At 38.9% G+C, this 25,394-nt stretch overlaps 1 protein-coding gene across 1 annotated transcript in view; it reads left to right on the top strand.

Annotated features, from left to right (window-relative positions):
• Nucleotides 1-10,604: 10,604 nt before the first annotated feature.
• hs3st4 (heparan sulfate (glucosamine) 3-O-sulfotransferase 4) overlaps nt 10,605-25,394 on the top strand; it is a 79,911-nt gene continuing 65,121 nt past the window's right edge. The window contains exon 1 of the mRNA XM_042391712.1: nt 10,605-12,084. Coding sequence (XP_042247646.1) covers nt 11,489-12,084 — 596 coding nt within the window. The 5' untranslated portion in view covers nt 10,605-11,488. The remainder of the gene's footprint in view (nt 12,085-25,394) is intronic.

The raw sequence follows: 25,394 nt of genomic DNA on the forward strand, positions 1-25,394 counted from the left end.
GTGCTTCCCATCTTGATAACACAGAAATACGAGGTAAATACGAGTTTGGTGAAGAAATGCAAAAAATAAATCTAGTTAGTAAGCCAAAGATCCAGATATTTTTCTCATCAGCTGAAGGAGACCAAATCAGAACTAAAAATCTAGTGGATATTCGACTTTTAACCTGTTGGCCATAAATATGATTCCAATAGGATGCTCATGTTTTTTACTGGATGTGTAAGCAAGCAATATTTGCTAACACGTAAACACTTGAGTCTTTCTGTCCCCTGTTCTGCAGAAAAAGGTTCATGCAGGTTTAAATATCAAAGCTTGATTTAAAACTAGAGCTCCATAATTACTATTAAAATTTGTCAGGACTTCCTTTTAATCCTTGTTGTTACTAAAAAATCTATTGCTTTCATTAAAATATTCATTATATATATAAAATATATATATAAAAATTAAAAGGAATATAAAAGGAGAAATAATTAAAATGGATGGCCACAACATTAACCCATATTGTTGAATTATCAAGGACACTTTAATGTTGAGAAATGTTGAGGATATCATTAAAAGAAAACCTTAACATGGGAATTGACAGTATATATTGTTATTATATTGTTCTTGTTTTGTTTATTTTGAAGAGACACTATATGCATGTAACAAGCGGAAACTGACAATTAAAGGGAGTAAACAGTGCAGAACCAGTAACACATAACATGGGGAGAGAAACAGCTCAGTGATAAGCATGAACGAGGAGAGTAGGCTATAACTGGAGTTTAGCTCCAGTCAAGGGTGGCAACAAGCTCTTACATTGGTCTATAGCTGGAAGGAAACAGAATTAATGGCATTAGATCAATCCAGGCTTACTTTTTTTCGACTGGAACGCTACACCATTGATATCTATTGAACAGCCCTGCATGTGCAAACATGATGCTAGAGGGTTACCTAGAGCGTCATAGTTTGAAGCGTAGGGCTACTGACCAAGCTGCCGTATTTGGTGAGTTGGGAATGAGAACGTGTTGAAACAGGACATAATAGCTCCAAACCTTTAGGGCTTTCATGTGGACTATTGCTGGACATCCTTCATAATACTTCCTAAAGTATTTGATTAGAAAACTGAATATAGATGCTGTACTGTATGATGGAAGGTAACCCTTTTTAAGTTTTACTTTATGTGTCTTGTGGAGGCACCAGCAGGATCAATGTTATCTGAACTGTGCTTGAATGGTAAGATGTTGCAATCTTGACTACGTATGCTGTAAAAACTGAGTTATTAAAAAGTGTAAGTCCCTTTGGGATTTACATGCTGTATAATGACGCACTCTCTCCTTGGTCTCCTTTGAGCTTACTTTTGTCAGCAGTTTCATTACTTTGCACTTTGCTACTGAGCAGGTGGAGCTAATCTATCTAGTTTGCCCTTCAGTTATGGTTTACTGTCCGGGGGACTGGACACAAGTGTCTCCAATAATCCCTTAATTAGGCAATGATGGACTATTCATTTAGTATGCAAAGCTGCAAATCTCCCCATCCACTGAGCGGAGTCCTCTGCAGTCATACGGAGGCCAACGCTAATGATCTCAGCAAGTGGCAGCAATCCATTGGAGCGCTGCAGCAAGTGCACATTAATCTTGCGGGCGATCCAGTTGATGAATGACCCTGGCCCAGAAGCCCTGGCAGATCCCACCTTAATTGCTGAGGGAGCCACACCTGGGAAGCACCATGGGACGTCTTGCTAACTCAGGAGAAGGTCTGCAGTCCACAGGACAGCTCGCTCCATGCAGCTCCAGTCCGAGTGCCATTGTTTTGCCTTGGGAAAAGTGAGCCTTTACAGCAACTCCATGGAGGACATTATAGCAAGGACTGACATCTAAAACACAAGCTGCGGAAAGGGCAAATGGATGTCATAAATTCAAGACACTTTCCACTGAAAGGTTATTAGAGCAAATTGATATTTAGGCCAGCTCCAAAAGAAACTCAATCACAATGATGCTTTTTCTGTGATGATGCTTCCAACAGAACATTTTCAGCACTGCTCTAATTGTACCCCATTATTTGTCTGTGCTCTGATATGTTTAAAGAAGAAAGCACAGCAGGCCAGTTGCATCAGTCTAACATCAACACCCTAAAGATAGCACACTGGCACAATGGGAGGATGAGAAAAAAAAGAGAGAATGTGATCAAAACGCAAGAGTAAACAATATGAGGAAAAGGGAGAAAAACACCAAATCCTCTGCAAACTGTTTGATTAGACATTCAAAAGAGAAGGACATGACAACATTCTCCAAACCATTGACATCAACACCTACAATATTCCCTGTCTTAAGGCAAACTCATATTGAAATAGTTGGCATCTTCAATATCTAAGAGGCAAAAACCACTGAGAGAGCTCACGTCCTTTTAGATATAAATGATACATTATACAGTAATAACAGCATTGTTTCAAGTTTACCTTTTCGGCTTGAGAACAAAGTGTTTTAGTCATTGTCACAGAGCAGCTGAGGATGTGTGGGGAGTAGATGAGAAGAGGAGATTGGGAGAGTCTTGAAATTAGTTTTTGCTCCAAAAACAGAGTCATTTTGTGCTGTTGGAGAAAGAGATCTTGCTTTTGGCCCCTTTGAGGACTCTGCCATTTTTAATTACATCAAGTATGCTTCAAATTTTCAAAATTTAGGCAGCAGGCAATTACCTTGCTGTTGAAAAAGGCTGTATTAAAATATTCTGCAGTGGTGATAGGGTCTTCTTGTGGCCTGTTACTGGCCCTGTTGGGAATCCCTGTGAACTCAAAGCCGCCTTGATTTACACCGTCTTCATTTTCCCTCCAGTAATGGTCGACTGATCCTCATGTCCTCATGCTATTGAACATATGACCCATTCATAGAGGTTATTGGATTCTCTGGCACAACAAACTCCAGTAGGGATAATTTGTCCCTTTTCCTGCAGCAAAGCCACTGTGACTTATCTGGGAGCAAATTTGTGAAATCTCATTATCTTGTGTTCTGAAATGAGGATCAATAGGGATTTATGCTTTGTTTTATTCATATAGGTGGAATGCGAAAATTGACCAATTTGACCCCATGTTTACACACACACACACACACACACACACACACACACACACACACACATATACATAAATACATACATACATACATACATACATATATATAATTTTTTCACTAAAATATATATAATTCAGCAAATCAATGTACCACAGGCCAATTGCTGCATCACAATCATCCAACAAATTGATATAACTGCATCCACGTACAATAAAGTTAGGATCCAAAAGGTCAGCTGGAAATGGGACAAAGCCCAAAGGAGTTCTGTTAAGGGCCAGCTGAATTTAATACACATCCATCACTTTTTATCATCTAATTAGTCCACACTGTGGCAGCCTGGTCAACACTGGAGGGAAGCAGAATTATTGATCAAGTAAAGGATAGTATCTATCATTTCACCTCAGCATCGACACTCCAGCCATTTGAAAACAGGGGAGACAATATAGCTGCGGCAAAGTGCGATGAGAATCATGAATGTCATTCAAAACAGCGACCGTTTGTTTGTTCTCCTCGGTCAGGTCTTCGACTAATTGACTTGTTGTTCTGACTTTGCAGCGCAACAACTACTGTGATAATAAACACCAAAAAATTAACTGCATTTGAAAAATTAACGTGAAATTTAATCGTGTAGTTTTTGATAAACAATAACAGTTGATCTGACCTGTAGGTAACTGCAGAGAAAGTCTTTATATGAATGCACATCACTCACTACAGTATGAATACCTTTATGTGAAAACACATAATTCATATGGATTATAGTTCATTATCATAAAAAGTCTTGTTGATGTTTATAACTAAATCTTGTACAAAAATAGAGAGAATACATTATTATTGCACCCAAAAATAAGTGACGTTTCATTCATAATTATTATGTAGTCTGACAATGTTTATAGTAGTGACCCCATGACATAAAAATTATGATATAGTGTTTAGTTTGCAATGATGTTAATTATTTTGGGAGTATGAGTAGACCTATAGTACACCTATGGTAGCAAAAACAAAACAAACAAACAAAAAAACCCCACCTAACTCCAATTTAGATTAGTTTATTTTTCTTTTGCTACACTTTTGCCATATTTTCTGTATGTTGACAAGAAGAAAAAACTTTTTCATCAGCAGAAGAAGCAGCTCAAATAAAACTATCTTAGTCAATATTTTGCCTAATTCAACAGTGTCTAATTAGTATACATAAGTGTGTGTTTGGCATAATCTTGGAGAATGTTCATAAACCAAAAGCAGAGGTGAAACAGGAAATGCATGAATGGGCTCGTTATCATAAAATACTTTCTTTAAAACAAGGCCAGTCATTCCCCTTTGAGGATCAACAGCAAATTCCATACAGACATACAGACACACAAACTGTATCCCAATGAAAATGTATCCTTTGGAGGACTGAAGGCTTGCGTCTCATCCACAGATGACACAATCCTTGAGACCAAAAACTAATGATGCATTTTAGTGACACTCATATGCCAACACAAGTCCACATCTGGTACTGTAAATATGACATGGTAGCGTGATATTTCTTGACTTCCCAATGACTGCCTCAGTGCACTACTAAATAATTAATTCTGGTGCAATAGATTCCTGGATACTGAAGGCCGCAAAGGCAGTGTCCTCTAAATTCAGGAAAAACAAGGCTGCTTTTTTTGGCCATGTTTGGAGTTGCTTTTGAAATAGTACACACTGTGCCGCCCCGTTATGATGTATCTGGTCTTGAAATGCAAACTTTGAAGGAAGCAGCTCCTGAATTGGCAGGTACAGCTACAATCATCTCCGCTGAGATTTGTGATGTTAGGACAAAGAAATCAATATGGTCAGTCCCAGCATCAATTGGTGATTTTGACAGTAAACCCAGATGAGTTATGGCAGCAAGTTAGGCAAAAACAACAACAACAAAAACAAAAGCAAAATGGCTTCCTAGCAACAATATCCAGCTAAAGTGACAGATAACTTATCTAGTTGCAAACAGCCCACTCAGGATTTCAGAGTTTTTGCAGCTATCACGACAAGAGGACAGAGGACAGTGTAACTATTCAGTTTGAGTGCTGGAATATGTGAATGTTGTGCAAAACCGGTCTCCACAACAGTTTTTATTTATTGCAGGATCTGAGGATTCATCAGGACCTCAGCCATGAATGTTTGTGATGAATGACCAGTGAAGACCAGTCTGCATATTACGGGCAAACATCTAGACGCTTTTTTCTAATTTACAAAATTATCTCATCAGTGCAAATGATTGTTGCTATAAATCACCATCATGTGAAATTGTACAATGTACATGAAGAAGCTTAATAGCTAACTAAATCAATAGCTGTCAGCTTCTACAATTATCCCTAACTATTTGGCCTTCAGTTTTTCTGTCACCACATTACTTTATGTCAACAAAATGCACATAACTCCAAAAACAACAATACTAAACATTAAAATCTTTGCTGACTATGAAGCTGATCAAAAGAGGACATGTTTTCTTTTCCCTCAGACGTGTCTAAAATTTGTAAAAGCAAAAGTATTTTGTGTCAAAGACTGTAATGCTAAATTTGTTTGAGAGCCAGGACCAAAAAAGGCAGTATGATGTCTATATATCAATTTTCTTGCCAAATTCTGCTATTGTATGAGAGAGCCAAAGTAGTCACTGTACCTTATTTCAGTGCAGGAACAAACACTACAATGAGACAAAGACACTTAGTTATAATGTATTGCAGTTTGGGTCCAGACATTCAACTGTGTTAAAAGTTTTTTTTTGTTTGTTTTTTTCAAAAACAGTGATCGGCAGGATGTTTACAGCATCACATACATTATTTTCCTATTAAATTATGCAATTTCCCTCTAATCTAATCTAATCTCTGTTTGAATTTAAACTTGAACATCTGGATGTGTTTGCAGCAGACACTTTTAATTGAATTAAGGTGCATCCAAATTCCATGGGGTGCTAGGGGACAGGCCTGATGGAAAATAAGGAGAGAAGACCTCTTCATAGTGAGAAAAATCTTCAGATGAGGTTGTCATTTTGTTTTCCAACCAGGTGATGACCTAGCATATGGCTAAAACCATGTTTGTAGCTTGGAGTTAAGGGTTCAAAGTGCTGAGTATAACTCTAGTCCAACAAACATGTCTACATATTCAACAACTCAGAATATTCCAGTGTACATTGACATCACAGCTTTATTAACAGTTTTTAAAAGCAATTTTCTTCATTAAATTGGTGTCTGGAACACAAACGAGGGACACTCATCAGTATTTCTCTTCACCTAACGAATGGTCATCTCAAGATAAATGGGTTAAATGTTTCGAAAGCACTGTAAATATTAACACAGAAAAAACCCACAGCATTTTAGCATGTTAGCATGTCCGCTGTATGTCAGATGCACATTTTTTTCAGTAGCTAAACTTTTTCTGTCATTGCTGTCATGCAACACACCCAAATTCCCATCAAAATGCACATACCCGTGGTGTACAGCTACAGAACGGGTCACATATCTGTACGTTGTGTTTGTGTTTATACATCCCAGGTTTTGTTTATATGCATGGCTGGAGGCTTCAGGTCTCTGGATGCATGGAATTTGTGTCTTTGCTTTGCCCATTTTGTCGTTCAGCTTGCCTTCACACAGGCATTAACCAGATTTCTGATTTGGTATGCAAATGAAACCGAATACTTCCCACAGCGGTTTGTGTGATACTGATCCAAATGGATTTGCTAGGCCCAGAAATAAAGCATGGGAGCCTCACATCTCTCTTTGGGTGGCTGAATGTACATAAAGATGGTTTATCGCAATAAACGTGGCGTTACTGGATGTAGAAATTTCAGTAGGAAATCCTTCCTGTCATGGTAGTTTGACATTCTGTGCCCCATGATGTTGTTTGCATTTAAAATTTCAATATCTATCTCATAACATCTTTCAATAGTCTACTGTTGATATAATCTTTATTTTTTCCAATCTTACTGCAGAGAAAATTGCAGAGAGATACTTCAAAGGAATTCATAAGGAAAATGCCTTCAAGTATCACTCAGAGGCATTTTCCTCAAGAATTGTGTTGTTTTCATTAAATCCAGACAACAAGAGGCTGAGTCACCACTCTGCTGTGTGTTTCACAGGTTCATGTATCAACAGTCTTTTTTTTTTACTTTATATACATATATCTTATAAAAATGTAACATTTCTGTTGTGACTTTGTAGTGTATTATCCATTCAGTGTTTACACACACTGTAAATACTGATTTAATATTACTTAATGTGTGCATGTGGGGCCTGAGAGGAAATATTCTTACTTTGTTAAGTCCCTTTTGTCATTGTCTAGGACATTATGACAGGTTGTGTCATCTCCTGTCTAATTGCAGCCCGATAAACTATCTCTCCTGGTGTCAACCCAAGTGGAACAACAGGGTGTGGTTCTGTCGACCTGGCTGCAGACTCTGACTTAAATTACACTGAGCACGGTAACACTTCGGACGGCTGTACCTGCCAAAACCTCTCCACAATAGCCGTTCATCTCGGCTCCACCAGACAGGCTCAGACGATGGCAGAGTTCAGAATCAGGTCATTTCATATTAGAGGACCCAAATCTCAAGGTGGTGCAGCAGCTCCTGAGCTGCAACTATATTGAGAAAGTGCCAGAGGTCTGATGTATTTTGCATTGACAGCACAGGAACTGCATGTGTGCTCTGCCTGAGAGATTTTGACAGGGATTATTTTATATACTTTGGGGTTTTGGTATAAAATAGTCTCTAAAGTGTTTTGTGTTGCATCTTGTGGTGCTGAAGCAAACACTGAAGGCTCTGTCACTGCATCAGATCACCATAGAAGGGGTGGCAGGTGTTGTGCAAGATGCAGTTTAGTCTTTAACCTTGTCTGTGCTAACTGCCTCCAGGCTTCATCCCCAGCACAACACCACAGAGAACAATGAATAGAATACCACTAACTGATGTAGATCTGTTTGGTTTTGATTTTAAAAAGCTACCAAAAACCTTGAAAACTGCTCTGTCATTATCTGCACCTCATGATATACAGAAAATGTTATGTAAGACACTTTTTATATTGACTTCAACAATAAGTTGTTTTTGATATTGTCTTCTCAGTTATATTCTCACTGAATTCTGTGGATTTAATTTGTCTTCTCTTAGATATTCAAACAGAGGAAAAAACAAAGGCCGGTAGCTCAGTAGACTTGGTGGGACCACATGTGCTGTATGTGTATGAAAGAGAGTTTTTGAACTACAATAAAGCAGACTCAGTGCTGCAACCTCCTCTAAAGCCTGTTTGATGATATTTATAACGAATCCGATGAATCACTTTGCATTTACTCTGAGTGGATATTGTCAGGACTGAAAATCATAATTGCAAGTGGAAGTACAGACACATTGGATAGCTGAGACGCATTTTTAATTCCAGGTGTAAATGTAATATGGATAATTCATATCTGAATGCAATCTAGGTATGAGGTGAATGTTAATGTAAGCAAAGCAAAGGGGGTCACTTTGTTCTGTGTGGCTCAGAATCTCATCTTGATAAATACTTCCGTGAATGTGTGCTGGTAGTTTTGTGATGAGAATAGTTAGCTTGTGCCGTGGATTCATGAAGCAAGGAGATCTCCCGGAGTGAATACATTAATGTTGACTCTGACGGGCAAACAGTGCTGTTTTAAATCCTGTGAAGACCTGTTGCCCGCCGGTGAGGTAGACAATGCATATTTAATGTCGGCCTTCTGACACAACCAGTGTTCTCTTTGTAACAGAGCAGCTGCCTGGACTCAAACTTAACTTCAATAAACTCCCATGTTATCCTGAGTGACTGCTTATTTGTGAATGCAAATAGACAGAATCTGAGCATTTAGCCTCCAAAGGGACAGAAAGAGCGATTTATGAACAGCTCAGATAACAGACACAACAAAGGGAAGATAAAACGGGTCAATATATTTCTCTTGTGCTCTGATAATAATTTATAATCAGCATTGAGCAATAGCAGTCTTAATACCACTTCACTTGTGTTGTTAACACAAACATTCTGCTCTGAGTGTCTGAGCATGCTCAGAAATCTCTGACAGGGTGACTCTTAGATGGGTAGGAAGTCTGAATTTACAAACAGGGCAGTTCGCGTTAGAGAGCTCTCGGCTTCTCCAGTAGCAATTTATGAATACAACAATTTCAACAAACCCATCGAACTCTCCTACGCTCTCTTGACTGCCAAACACCCAGTAATCATCGTGCTTCAAACACTTGTCCACGCTTTCCTCCCCCTCACCCCGTCACCTGTGTCACTTACGTACAGGCCTATGGTTTGCCAACAAGATGATATTGGATATTGATTAGGACATAAAGTTGGGACTAAAATCAGAATTGACAGATTCTAACAAAATCTACAGTGAAGCAAACTGTCTTCTGGGTCAAATTTCACCAACAAAGATGGATATGGAAACTAATAACACTGTTTATGAGACAGTTGCATCTCACTTTTGAAGAGAAAACTCATATTTGGCCATAAAAAAATATTACCGACTTGATTTGTTGATTTATTGAAAGGGCACCCCTGCATAAAATAACCATAACTGTCTACAGGTTTGCTTGAGAACAATAAATCACAGTATTTCTTTGAAGTTTAGACTGCGCCTGCAGTAGCTACAGTATATTTCCACTGGGTTACAAAACCTTGACCCTGTGTTAGGAAAGTGAGCAACGGAAAGATTTGTTTCTCTCTTCACTGGTTTGGATGACATAGATTTTCTGATTCTGTGCAAATACTCTCACCGAATGCAAAAGCACTTTGCTATATTGTAGTGCAACACTCTATAATAGAATGACTTTGTGTCTCTTCTGGTTTGCATGCTGAGCCGATCACAGGTAGTTAAAAAAGATTAATTTGGACGAGCGACACACACACACATATAAATATTTTCTAAATTTCAAAACACAGAACGGTAAGTATAACAGTGGCCAGGCATGGCTAATTATTTGTGAACCAGTACTTAGTGTGACGTTGGCTTTCCTGGTGTGTTGAGGTGTGTAATGAATGAAATTCTCTAATACAGGGAGACGTTTCAGTGGCATGCAATTTTAAATCCTCATATTGCAGCAACAATGTGTACAAGTTAAGGTCTAGTGAATATTCCCATCAGTAATTATAGAATGCACCCATGTATAATACATTCAGTGTATAATATGCCTAAGCAGCAGCATCCTCGCCCTCAACATAATGCAGAACACAGGATTGTTTTCTGCATGTGCTCTCTTGCATTTATAAATGTGTGGATGAGAATTGACACCTACATGACTCATTGTTTTAATTTAAAACACACTGTTGCTCATTATCCAGTTTGATTCATATAACCTGCTCTTGTATTTATCAAGATAAACTTTTTTTTTTTTCCTCTTGTATTCTTTGTAAATTAACTTATGTGATGCTCCATAGAAAACCAGCAGGGTGCAGACATGAGCTTTCTGTAAAATAATCTCTATCAAAATAATCTTTCTGAGATGGAGTTTTATTGTGAACGTTATACAGTATGGAACAATTCACCGATGCAATAAGCTCTCACATATTTCAGCACTGTAATTGCCATCTCCGTAAGTAGTCACGGAAATGAGGAGAAGCAGTTTTCCACACAACTGTTTCAGATAAGGAAATCTGACGTTTGTGGCCCTAGTTGTGCACGGATAGAGGAAGAAAAAAAAGTGGGTGTACACATTAGTTGTGCTGTGAGGCTCTACAGTGCTTCAGTTCAGATGAGCTCACCCAGCCGATGCACACATCGTAGGATCCTACCAATCTGAAAAGGCGCAAGGACTGCGAGCAGCAGCCTTGGCAGTCAGTGGGAAGAGTGAATGCATGTGTGCAAAGGCTGTCGACTTTCTACAAGACACAAAGTAAACTGAGAGAAGCGGTTGAGGATCCATTTCTTATTGGAAAGGTTTAATGGATTTGTAGCTTTTCTGGATGGATGTGAATCCACTCTTGCATCACAGACTGGACTGGACTTCGGGCTGAGCGACTGATGAGAAGAAGCCTACTTTAAACACTCTGCTGTTCGTTTTCTTTTCTTCTCTCCCCCCACCCCCCTCCCCCCTACTCCACTCTTCATAAAATGCCAGGATTTCGTCCATCATACTCTGTCCAGTTCAAGCCAGGCTGCTCATTTGGAAGGACGCCAGACCTCCAGCCTCTCAAATCTGCAAGTTCAGTCCAATAAATTGTGACATTGTCTGTCAGCCTTGGAATAAGAAATCGATACTCAAGAAAAGGGACGCGATATTCTTCCGGAATTTTAACGATCTATTTCCCGCTATCCTTATAAATATGCGAATTGCTTGGATTAGGTTGGTTTGGTCCAGCTTCACGCTTTTTTAGCTGGAGCAGCGCTGATAGTGACTGATTATTGCTGTTGATTTTGTCCATGCAAGACTCGGGGTGGAAACATGTCTGGCCACTTCTTTGAGAGGATCACTGCTATCAGAGATGGCATTTTGGTCCAGCACTTCGGTTTTCACCTCTAAAGTGCCCCGGAAAATCTTATTCATGTTCACCCTCTCCCTCTCTGTCACCTACTTGTTCTATAGCTTGATGAGCTGCTACAACTCGCTGCAGTTCCCTTTGCAAGAGAACTACGTGTATCAAGGGGGGCTGGTGACGGAGGAGACAACTTTTGTGACATTGAGGGAGAAACTTTATTCCGCTTCCCAGGGCTTTACAGAATTCACCGAGGCCGAGAGAACCACAGCGATTTCCACCGTAAAGGATCATGCTGAGGCCGAACAAAGGACAGTGGAATGGATTAGGACTCAGGCGTCTCCAACTAAATCCGCGGCGGCGTATCACACCACCGCGCTGGAGAGAGAGCACCAGGAATTCAGCACCACGGACAGCGAACTCAGGGTGAACTGCACCTCGGATTATGGAGAGAAGAAACTTCCTCAAGCCATCATCATCGGGGTGAAGAAAGGGGGAACCAGAGCCTTGCTGGAGGCTCTCAGGGTGCACCCGGACGTGAGAGCCGTTGGGAATGAGCCACATTTCTTTGACAGGAACTACGAGAAGGGGCTGGACTGGTACAGGTGAGTTCCCCTTTTCAGTCTTACCTAGCTATTTCTGTAAGTACCTTGCCCACATTTATTACACATCATGCATACATTAGGTTTCTAGTTACAATTTCCCAAAGCATACAGTGGTGTTTCTGATTTCCCGAATGTGCTTTTCATTTCAGTAAGGTTTGGAAATCAGCTTCAAAGAGACTTGAAACCTGTTTGAGGCGGCTAATCCATCACAGTAAATAATATTTCAGCGCTCATGGTTGTCAAAGTTAATGTGTTGCATGGTGATGCAAACTTTTCAAGTTAATCTACACTTTCAGCTACATCTCTAAGGCAATAATGTCTGTTCACTGTGATGGGTTACCTTATTCAAGCATGTTTCAAATGTTTGGAAATTGATTTTTTTTTTTCATACAGTAGTGACAGGAATGGCAATAGGTCCCTTTTTGAATAAATCATAGGGACAATTATTCAAACATCTAAAACTGGTGGTTAAAATGATTTGTAGTTAATGTCTAAAACATGACAAAAGACTGTATTTAACTCCTCTTACACTGAAGGGATGAAGTGAGATGTATTAATCTTCTGTTGAGGATCTTATTACCAGAGCATAAAATAGCATTTAGACTTTGTAGTTGGACAGTTTTTACTTGAGCCCATTCTTCTTTTGAATCATAAAGGTGTGTATTTATCATATTATATATTGAACCCCACTGATTATCCACAGTGGTCTTTCATTGGTGATGGCAATCACACTGTTGACACAGCCTGACACAGCACTGTCTGTCATATGGGAAGAGATGTACTGTAACACACAGTAAGTTAAACTTAACAGCATTACACAACACTCATATGTACACATGTAATGATATGCACAAACACACACAGAGAAGTATATCTGTATAGTTTTATGATTTGTTTAAAGCTTTTTTTTAATGTCTGATCCCACACTGTTTTGTTTCATTTAACCTTTTTAATTTCAAAATCACACTTTAATTTACAGATTGCATTTTAGTTTATTTTGTATGTGTGCTTTGGGCTGGTTCATCCATCCACCGGCTGAAATCATCTACACACACTGTGAGAGAATAATCATATGATTCTTATAATAAACAATCTATGCACTTTGGGTAATAACAGTTTCTACATTTCTACTTTTTTGACACTGACTAACAGACTTTCTCTCTCGGATCCGGTTTATTCCTGATGGAAGTTTTAGTTTTCCTTACACATCTATTCCAAATACACACAGTCATTGGCACAGATTAAGACAGAGAAGGAAATATGTTTTTAACAGTACATTTCAATACATTATGTGATACATATTGCACTACATGTAAGATATATTTTATAGACAAGGGAGAAGGTATAAAGTCATTTTTCCTGGTGTACTCAGTTGTGATCTTACAAGTCACAGTATCTTCTCTTGTTTCTCAGCAGGGCAGTCAAACCCATCAATTACCAAAACACCTCCTTCACTTAAATTGCATATGTTTTGATAGTATATAATCTAACATTTTAATGCCATAAGTGTTGTATTTTCTGAAATACTCTTTGTCTCTGCTTTGCAGCTGGTTCTCAAAGGAGTGTAAAATGTTAACATCACCTTCCATCTGTTTGATGGTGACATTCACATTGAGTCCAGGTTTATTAGCCAGAGAAGAACCTGTTTATCATTGCTGTGTTTAATTGAGGAAAAATCAATTTGAGGGTTCATTCATGGTCAGTTGGTCATGGCTCAGTTAGGTGTTGTTCTCTCATAATGATGTTTGACCAGAGGAATTCAAGATTTTCTAATGGAGTCAATGAGCTGATGAGAATGACGCTGACTCAAAGTCCCTTCTGTTTCTCCGTAGAACCCGGTCTGTTACGCTGGTGTTTGGGTTGCGGAGCATCTGCTTTCATCTTGCTGCATAGACATGGGAGCTCTCGGCTGCTCATTTAGCCTGTGTTAATGCAAGCTGTTTCATTACGCTTACGGCGAAAGGCTCATTAGACAGGAAGATGACGTGCTTACATAAATAATAATAAGTGTGCTCGTGTGTTTTAGGGACCCCTGAGCCAAAAAAATCCCTGAAGGAACCTTAATTTTGTATCTGTCATTGTCCCATGTATAATGCTCACCTCAGAGTGGTGCGTTCAGGGAGGAGATAAATAAACAGGCAATATGGGTTTTGCATTAATGGGGGGAATACACTGAGGCAATATTTCTGCTTGTTTTAATGGCCGGTGTGAAAAATAAAATATGATGCAACATAGGAAATGGTTTAAAAAAACAAAAACCTCATAGCAGATACTGATATAAAATTCATTCATTCAGATCACGTTTGTTTGTTTGTTTGTTTCTAAATGATGCATTATACTGCATCTCTCTTCTGTGTCTGTGATGCTCAGGCTAATGTGCACTTAATGGAAGTGAAATTATGATCAGTTACAGATGTTTGCAACCATTTGACATTGGTATAGTTGAATGAAACCAGTAATCTCATAAAATGTGATTCATATATTTGGACCTGTGTTAATAACACCTGCTCCACATTTTGATGGATATGATAGATAAACTGTAGGGAATGTAAACCAAAGGTATCATCTACGTGCTTCCATGTTCTAAACCCAACCATTTCTGTGTGCGGTTGCATTAGATGCTGTTTTTTACTGGTGATACTTTACAGTTTATCCTACACATATTCATGTTTAGTGATCTGTAGAAAGAACTGGGAGTGTGTGTGTGTGTGTGTGTGTGTGTGCGCATGTGTGTGTGTGTGTGCATGGTACAATACTGAAAAAAATACTGTGTTGTTCTTGTCTGTGTGTGTTTTGGGGATTACTTTTTCTGTTACTATGTTACTTTGTGTGATGCTCTAGAGGAAAGAAAAACATTGAGTCTTAACATTGAGTCTTGTGCTGTGAATTAAAGAACCTGCCATGAAGTGAGGATATACAGTGTGGATGGATTCAGGCTCGCCTGGAGCTGTTGATCCTGCAGTACCGAGTGGTTCACTGAAGGTCGTGACTAGCAGGGTTAGCTCTTTTGAATACGGTAATTAAACAGTGACCATATTTTAATGTTAAATGAAGAAATGTGAACACACAGCATGAGTTTATGCCACTTTCCAGTTTGATCTTAAACACTTACTTGCTCCCTTACTACTTAAGACACCTCATTTAGAAAAAAATAGTACAAGAGGAGCTGTATAGTAATTCTTTTTCTAGGCATATTTACATGCTTTCTACAAAGTGTCATAAAGAATCAGCTCTTCCGGGGATGTTGTCATTTCCCTGAGTGGCTAACGGCAGTAGGAAATGTTTTACATGTTCAAGCGTATGCGGCAGTTGTAGGGAAAAAAAAGCTCTCATACGTACGTAGCAACCACACGCCCCCTCCTATTCCACAGTTGCTGTGTTGGGAGGTAAAAGCTCCTGCCAGGCTCTCTCTGATGTCAATATGGGCAGCAACATGTCAGTTAATGATGTGAGTGGCTTTAAGTCGGTTACATATAGAGGACTAAACCTAATAACTGCCCTTTATCAAGATTTGAATTATTTGGAAAAAAAAAGGACTATTTGTTTTTTCAAGATCGCAACTGAGACGTTTTCTAGCAAGTGTGAGAGAACACACAGATGAGTGTAGACTAAATCACAATTTTATGCAGACTCTTATTGATAAAACAAGATAAAATGAACACAATTAATAGAGGTAAGAATACTAAACTTATAAAAAAAAAGAGAGTGGCTATATGTTGATCATACTTGTGTGAAGGGTTTCTGACAAACATTAGAAAATGCTTCCTGAAGTCCAGGGCAATACAGTAGTAACATATACTTCTTACTGTAAAATGACACATTACTGACACCTTTAGCTTCTGGGGGGAATTTTGTAACTAAAATTCCACTTTCAAAGTAAACAAAAGTGTATCAAACTATTAAGATTAAACACTAAGCAAGTAATCCATCATATTTCCCATTCCTGGAAAGGATGTAGGACACAAATAGCAATTATCATTTCAGACCAATTACAAATTTGATCAGATTTCTGTCTGTTCTGTTCATGTATGGATTCTGACAGTGATCACTTCCGGATGTGGCACAAACACAGTTTTAGCACCCTGTAAGGAGTTCTAAGGAGTCCATGAGCATTTCTGCAGAAATCCAAAACACATCTAATATTCATATCAGGATTCCAAGTTTAGTGCAGGTCTGGTATGAGCCTCCAAAGACAGGCCCAGATTGGTGATTGGTGCTGCTTTCCTGTTTTTAGTACTCTTGGACAGTTTCTCCAGTGTGTTTTGGGCTTACTTGAACAAGCAATTAGCAATGTAGTGCCATCATTACCATACACAGAGGACTGTCATCAGCCAATTGGCGCTTCTAATGTTGCCTCTATTTCTGAGTAAAGCGGATGAGCCACCACCACAAGGATTTAACTTATCTGTTCTCTCGAGTATGCCTCAACCTGGTGCAAACGTCCATCCTGGAATAGGGAACGCTTGATATATTATGACCAATACAACAAATGTTGCTTCAGCTCTGTGCCAGTGTTTATATACTTTAGTGGAGAGATAATGTGCCTCATAAATTGTGTTAAAGAATCTCATTGATTATTGATCATATGTGAAGATTTATGTCTGCTGTGGGTGAGCGTTCTCAGCAGAAATTCACACAACTTAGATACTAGCCTAATGAGGACTTATTAGTGAGGGTGATGGCAATTTTGCAAAATACCAAACAAATAACGCTTACTTTCATGTTAACAAATACAGTTTGAAAGGAGAAGCTACCAGAGCAAGAATATAGAAATAACAAAAAAAATAATCTTCTGTCCAGCAAACCATGCCGTGTATTAATAATCATTTGAGACAGCTAAAAAACTTGGTGTGATCAATTACAAAGGAATCTTGTTGACAGGGTGGGCATTTTCTAATTTAAAAAAGATTAAAAGTATTACCTCATAAGAAAGAAAATATATATTTCAAGCACTTTAACGTTTGAATTAAGCGGCAGATTAACAGTGGCAGTGAAAACCTACCACACTGTTAAAAAGAAGACCATTTTTGAAAAGTGTCAGATTGTCCGTTTTAGATTAATTCCAGTTGAAAAGCATGTGTGACTAGATCAAATAATACAGCAGGAGGCATGAGGTTTCTCATCTACCGAGGCTCAATGGAATTCTGCTCTGCATTGAAGTGTGAACTGGACAGTCAGCAAAGTGGGAGCAGGTGTATCAGTCTTTTCACAAGGAGTAAGAATGGCTTTCTTCACGCTGATAGAACCTAGTCTAGAGGAATTGTGTTGAGATTTTACAATGTAACGATGGAAATATGTAATAAATATGTTATTAAGTAATTCTGTGTTGAAGCATGAATGTGCATTCATATGTGTTTCTGTTTTAACTTCCAACTTTGGTACCACCAGTATTTATATCTGCTAGGAGTGCAAAGTTTAACTGACAGGTATTGAAAAATCAATGCAAGAGTCAGAGATACAGTCACATTGACAGAACCACAGATTCGAACCACATTCTGTGTGAAATTCATCAAAAATCGATACAGCTGTGAAACACCGATCTTGGGCAAATTTCAAGTAACTCTGTCTCTGTGCCCTTGTGCCTCTAGTGTGTGTGTGTGTGTGTGCGCGCGCGAGTCACCTCTCTTGTTAAGTTTCCCAGTAACATACAGTACTTTCAGCCATCCAGTTCCCGAAAACAATCCCATAAGGAGAAAAGTCAGACTCCACCATGTACAACACAGCCTGAAATCTCAATAAAAGAGCTGTGTTATGCAAAACACATGCAACTGTTATGTAAAATACACTGGTGGCACCATCTTTGTTGCTGATTGAAGAAAGTTGCACACTACAGAATAATGGAACCATTATCTGATTGAATCCTGCTGAATCAGCTTTGAATCACAGTGAATTGGATTGTTATAAATATGTGTGTATTGTTGTATTGGATTGTGGACCAGGTGGCTAAATACATACTGAAGAGGTATATACACATCATGAACATCTACTCCACATCAAACACAGAATAACACATTTTGAGCTTCAAATAAAACAAACCTTACTGCTTTTCAAATACAGTAAAGTCACTCATGTCCAGTCCCACAATAATTTGCTATGTGCTATAAATGATCCTTCCTTCATAAAGTTTTTCAGTATAACACCTAACAGGATATATAAAGTCGATTTATATGTACTTCATCAAATACCTGACACTAAGAGTAGCTCTATACAGTTGGCTCTCCAAGGTTATGGCAGCTAGAAGCAGGAAAGACAATACAGTCAGGTATGAAGAAACACTTCCTGCATGTGAAACCACGGGTGGCTATCCTGAATAACTTATTGCTCTGTCAGAACATTCCTAACACACCACATCGACCACCTTCTGTGACTTCTGTGAGTTTCACTGTAACACTCTGGATTTGACCCAACGTAGAAGGATCTAATTTATTGCAGAGCTCACCTGTTTATGAGGTGAATACATCATTCATCAAAATCATAGCTGCGCAGTCTGGACTTGGCAGCACTAAATTAAAAGCATATTTTACGTAGAAAAAGACCCAGCAACAGCAGGTCATAATCTGAACAACTTTAGTGTGAAGTAGCCGCGTGACATCAGACTGCACAAAATTCTGAACCTGAGTTACCAACATTAATGAACATTAATGAGATTTGCAAACTGCAGTAAAATCCAATCCAAGGAGATTAGATATCTCTGATCAAGTATCACTTGCATGTGCATAACGTTTCCAGTGTGTACTTTGTCTCATCTTGGCGATATTTATATGTAAGATAAATCAGCCAACTGTGAACCAGAACCTTGGTTCTGGTTCATAGTTGCCAAGCTCTAATATCTCTGTGTTATTAAAATGTCACTTTAACCCCCTATGCAATAAAAGCTGAGGGGATGTGCCTATAAATCTTTTGGAGCGGTGTTGTTACCCTTTCAGGGCTGCATCCCTGTGCTGAGAAATGAGTCAGCGATAGCTTCCAGCTCTGTAGTGACTAGTCCCAGTAGTGACTAGTCCCAGTAGACATTGTTTTTATTCCAGCATACTTGAAAACTATTTTACTTTTGTTGCCGGTTTTTATGTTTTCGGGCTGTTCATCCATCCGTCCCGTTCTTGTGAATGCGATATGTCAGGAAGGCTTTGAGGGAATTTCTTCAAATTTGGTGCAAACATCCATCTGGACTCAAGGATGAACTGATTAGATTTTGTTGGTCAAAGGTCAGAGGTCAAGGTCACTGTGACCTCACGTCCGTCCCATTCTTGTGAATGCAATATCTCAGGAACGCCTGGAGGGAATTTCATTACGTCTGGCACAAATGTCCACTTGAGCTCAAGGATGAACTGAATAGATTTTGGTGGTCAAAGGCTCAAGAATTCATATGTTAATTATGACAAAGTTTCACAAAAATGTCTAATAGGATAAAATGATGAAGTGATCACATTTTATATCCAAAAAGTCAAAGGTCAACATCACTGTGACATCACAACGTTCTGCAAAAACACTTTTCTGGCCATTATTCAACGCCATAACTCAGGAACAGAAGGGGAAATTGTGACCATAGTTCATATTTGGTCGGATACTGAATGGATGACACTAATCTTGGGTGCCCACCTTGAAACTGTGGGCTGTTCTTGTATAGATCTTCTGTGTTGTTCTGAGTTGAAGATGTGTGTGAAGCATCCACGTTTTAGAATTTGTAGCTTCTTTGCAGCAACATCCATATCTGAAGCATTGTCTCCTGTCATGGCTACGGCTTTGTGTTCTATCAGAATCATCTTTATTGGCCAAGCATGTGAACACATACAAGGAATACACATAATACCTTTTATTAAATTCCTTCTAAGTCGTCACTACAAATATTATATGAGTCTGGACAGACACGGATGTAAACTGTAACTTGACTGGTTTGCAGAGGCATACAACCGCGATGCAGTGTTACTAGTTCATCTTCTCTTGATGCTTCACAAGACGTGGCCTTTTAAAGGGATGTCACAGAATGAGCCTTGCCATTTTCAAGGACTTTTCTCTTTATGTGAGTTGTAATTTGCTCTAATCAATAGATCCCACACAGCTACGAAAACTTTTACCTCAACTATGGCCATACAATAGAGTGGGTTCATTCCTCTTCTCTCCTCAAGAAAAAAATGTGAAAAATTCACATCTTTTTTTGAAATATTAAAGTCTATTCATGTTGGCAGCATCAGTATATCATGTGTAACTCAGCTACCATGGGACTTTGAAAGAACAGTGTGTACTGCAGTGCTGGCTTTAGTGTACCTGCAACCTCTGGTCGTAAGACAGGACCCAGTGACAGGAGTTGTGTAATGGAGACATGGATCCACTGCCGAGCCCAGCAGCCGAAAGTCTAAATCCAGCGTTTATCCCTTGTTTAGCCCTGCTTTCCCTCTCTCAGCTGCTCCATGGGCAGCTTAGCCCCTGACTCTTGCCACCTGACTGGGAGCCCGTGACTCCTCTCAATGGGGAGATGGGAAAGAGCAAGGTGGGCCAGATCCACGAGTAGGCAGGATGCCATCCCTTCCAGCTGGGCCTGTGTACTGCTGCAGTGCCTCCCTGTCCTGTGCCTTCCCAACATGGCAGAATCTGCCTACGCCTGATAAGACGGCGCCAAGACTCACAAGGACGCACCTCTGAGTGCTCTGATGCCAGTGCTGCAGTTGTGGAATTAAACTTTTTAATTAGCAGCATACCCCTGTGCTGTCTAGAGAGTGGACCGCCTCTGTCAGGTCTTTCTCATTGCCCTCCCCTTTCCACTTGATTAAACTCCCAAGCATCATGGAGCTCTGAGGTTCCAGTTACCACCATAGCAATCATGTTTATTTCTTGTTTGAGAATCTCTTTAGATGCAAGCATAGCACAGGAAAATTACTCATTATATCCTACAGCCAAGAAGAGTAGTACAAGAGGCTTTTTTCTTCTGCTGTGCCTCTCACACATTGTAAATCAGTGTACTAAGCTGTAGGCCTACACTTCAATGTTATTCCTGTTCACTCTATTGAATGAACAATATGATGCGGTTATATACATCACATGCAAGAAATGGGTTCTTATGGTTAAACGGCACTCCTTGGTGATTATCAAACATGCAGCTGATTGTCAAGTGTAATGGTGGAGCACCAGAAAGTTCCTGTGGATTCTCAAAGGTAAAACTATTAAAAGGACCACTGTGTAGGATTTAGTGGCATCTAGCGGTGAGATCGCAGACTGCAACCAACTGATTAGCCCTCCCCTCACCCACTCCTTCCAAGCGTGTAGAAGAACCTACAGTTGCCGCAAAACTCACAAAAAATGCAAAAGGCCCTCTCTAGAGCCAGTATTTGGTTTGTCCTTTCTGGGCTACTGTAGAAACATGGCGGTGCAACATGGTTGGCTTGGTAGAAGAGGACCCGCTCCCTATGTAGATATAAAGGGCTCATTATATGGTAACAAAAACACAACAATTCTTATTTTCAGGTGATTTACATCATGTGTTTATTTATCCAGTGGAAACCGGTTCAATCGGTTTCTAAAGAGAAGCATGTTAACAGAATCCAGAGGTTAGTTATTCTGTCTTGTAGGCTTCAGTATTCAAACTGGTTGTATCTCAACATAAAGACACAATATAATTATGCTTTAATTGACAAACCGGACATTGGCACTACACAACACTATCTCCTAGAAATTACATGCCGGATATATTTTGAAGAACGTGTAATTGCTACCTGAATTATGTTAACTGGCCATAACTTGGTTGGTCAGTCCATCGCTTTGGTTCAGATTGAAATATCTCAACAACTATAAAATGGATTGTCATGACATTTTGTACAGACGTTCATGTTCCCCAGAGGATGATCTCCTAGGACCACCTTTGAAGTTATATTTGTGCCTCATTCCTGAGCGTGTGTTGGGACATTTTGAGCACAGAAAAATAATTTTTTGCAAGAAAGAAAAACATATTTTGTACAGAAATAATTATCATGCAAAGAAAAATGTAATTTGGGCAAACAAAAATCTATTTTGTCCTCAATAAATTTGTTGTGTGTTGGCCAATAACCATATAAGAGCACAATCATAACCTCTTTCACTCAGCTATACTCATTTGCCCTCTCTCAATATCCCTGTTGTGTGTTCACAAACCCTCGGACACTCGCTCACAATGTCTGTCTTTCTATCTCAACATCTCTGCTCTGTGTGCTCTCAGGTTTGCTCACACGCTCACTCAACTTGACAGAGTGTTACAGTGTGCTACAGTTCCAGCCAATCTGAAAACTGGAGTAGGTAATTTCTTATCAGTTGTTTTGTCTCCAGTCTGATTGCTAGTAGTATTAGTGGTTACTAGGGAAGCACTGGAGGAGAGAAACAGACACACCACAACCACACGTAATTATTTTGCCACACAATACAACAATATTTAGAGGCACAGTCAGATTGTGGACAAAACAACCAATCAGAAATTGCTTACTGCAGTTTTGTGGCACACTGTAACACTGTGTAAAGTTGAGAGAGCGCACAGGCAAACCTGAGAGCACACAGAGCAGAGATGTTGAAAGAGAAAGACAGACACTGAGTGACTGTCAAAGACTTTGCGAGCACACAGATCAGAGAAATTGAGAGTGAGTAAAAATGAGTGAAAAAGCTTATAACATGTGGATGATAGCAAACATAAATAAATGTATTGAGCACAGATTTTTTTTTTTTGCTCAAATTAAATTTTTCCTTGCATGATAATAATTCCTTTACAAATTATATATTTATTTTCTTTATTTTCAAATCAAAATTGATAACTATTGCATGGATTGTTATGGAATTTGGTGCAGATTTCCTTGTAACCCAGATAATAAGAGAATTAGAGAGTTACCAAATCCTTGTTAATTCTGAAACAAACCTTTACTCGTCTAGTTTTCTGTAGCTATGTTACTACTAAATGTACGTTTTATTGTATCTTGGTGTACTAAATTTACCTTCTTTTTACCTCACTGTTTTAATATATTATTTCTCTCTGTTTCAGTCTATTTAATCTCTTATTTTCACAAAAGCCTTTCTTGAGATGAGTGTTGCAAATTAGCATTTGCTATAAACACTGTGATACAGTATATCACAGTGTATCATAGATAAGGATACAGTTTGTCTATGTACATTGTATCTGTCCCTTTCAAATAAACTATTAAAAAAAACAAAAAACAAAACTGTCTCCTGATGACTTATCCCCTTACATTTCCTCTACACCACCAGCAGGTCAAACTTGTCACTTTTCCAGTTAAATATTTCAACGTCTACCAGATGGATTGACACAAAGTTTTCTACAAACATGGTTTCAGTCGTGGTGCCCAGAGGATAACTCCTACTGAGTTCAGTGATCTTCTGACTTTTTGTTCACATTTGTGGTTTTAAGTGTAATAGTCCAAGTACTTTGAGTGCCATGTGTGTTAAGGTTTACTGAAAAATACATCCTCTTCTAATATCTAACCAAGATCACAGTCTTTTCCTGAATGTTAACCAAGTACTTTGAATGTCTAAACATAACTATGAAGGAACGTATGAATATAACCATGCTGTATAGTTGTATGTATTGTCAATGTTTTGCAGACATAAGCAGTGCGAACATTTCCCACTTTCTTTTTTTTGTTAATTAAAATGTTTCCTCATTATGAAGATGAAGAAGAAAACATTATTTAAGCAGCACAATACATTTCTTGCAAAACACATTTTCTGTTTCAGATTAATAGAGTACACAGTACTGTGTAAATATACAGCGAGGAGTGAGGGTTGCACCAGAAGCTCCTTCCCAGTTGAAACGGACCTTTCCTGCAGATGGCCCAGCACAGATTATATAGAATTTATCAACATCATAAGGTTTTGAATTCTTAAAAGCTCTGTTGAAAACTCTCTTTTGTAATACACTGCAGATTTGAATTTCATTCAAATTTCAACAAGTACAGCCACAAAGCAGCAACTATTTGAGCACAGCTAATTAGTACAAGCATTACCACACTGTTCTCCAGGTTTCATATTTTTTTGCTGCAAATATCATAATACACAGGATCAACATGTAGAGAGCACAGTGCTGAATTACCTTTCAGGAGGTTTTTCCCACTGGTTTTGTTTTGGCTGAATAGAGGCTCCTTTTTCATTCCATTCCAGGATTATAGATTGGTTTGATCTTATTCTAGCAATCTGTATTGTAAAATAAGAATTATGGAAGAAGTAATACTACTCCATCCTTTCTGCATATGGAGAAAAAAAAATCTCTTGAGCAGTTAATGGGTATAGCCAATTTCATCCTGCCTTTGGTCCTGTTCAAAATTCATGTGCATTCCTCCTCTCTCACACACACATTCATCGCTTTTCTTTTGCCCTGCTGTAGCTACACTCTGATGCTTTCAAGTGAAAGTCTATTTTACTTATGGTTAGAATTTAATTCACCATTTTTTCCCCTTCTATTGCTATGAAGTAGCCTTGGGTTATGGTTCACCATCAAGGCTCATATCCACTTTATTTTTGTGTCCATCAAAAGAGCCAGATAAAATTCAGAGCAGCCTTCTCCTCCGTTGTTGCTGAGATAGAGGGGAGGACTCAGGCTTCTGCTTTTGCTCCACGACATGGACAGATTGTTTGAAAATGAAAGACATAGCATCGACTATTAAATTATTTATTTTGGGCCCAAAATAAAGTATAAGCTGAAGTCATTTTATGCTCAAAGAGATTTATCTTTCCCAAAAGATTATTTGCATGCAACAGAACTGCCATGACGTGCTTCTAGTCTAGAGGAACAATGATTCTGTTCTGGCGAATACTGGTTTACAGACGTCTTTAAATCTCTGCAAATAAGACTACCTTGGGACAAATACGCATGTCAATCATACTTGTCAAGATTCCAATTTTCCTTCCACATCTCCTGGAGCACTTGCGTGCTCACACTCCTTATTGGCTGCGAGGGATGTGGTCTCATGACGCAAGCTGATGCATTTGTTCAGTCAAAGGGAAAACCCTGACAGGAATGGTCATGGAGCCAAGATACAGGGACTGCTGGGAGTATGTTTCAAATGTGTGTCCATGAGCTGATAGGTACTTCTGTAGTATGTTATGCTGAGGGATGGAGGAGAAATGGAAATCTTCTCCCAGTAGTGAACAGCATTATCATATGACCATTACAAAGTAGATGTATGCAGCAGTATGCAGCATATGGCTTTTTCCATCAAGAAAAATCTTAGCCAATTTGTCAGAGAACAGAAATTAGTGTTAATCTAGTGCTGGCTGCTAAACATAGAACCATTTTTCAAGATTCTAAATTTTCCACAATTACTTTTTTTTCAGTTGATTTGATG

Source organism: Thunnus maccoyii, chromosome 18 (assembly GCF_910596095.1).
Source record: "Thunnus maccoyii chromosome 18, fThuMac1.1, whole genome shotgun sequence".
Lineage (NCBI taxonomy): Eukaryota > Metazoa > Chordata > Actinopteri > Scombriformes > Scombridae > Thunnus > Thunnus maccoyii.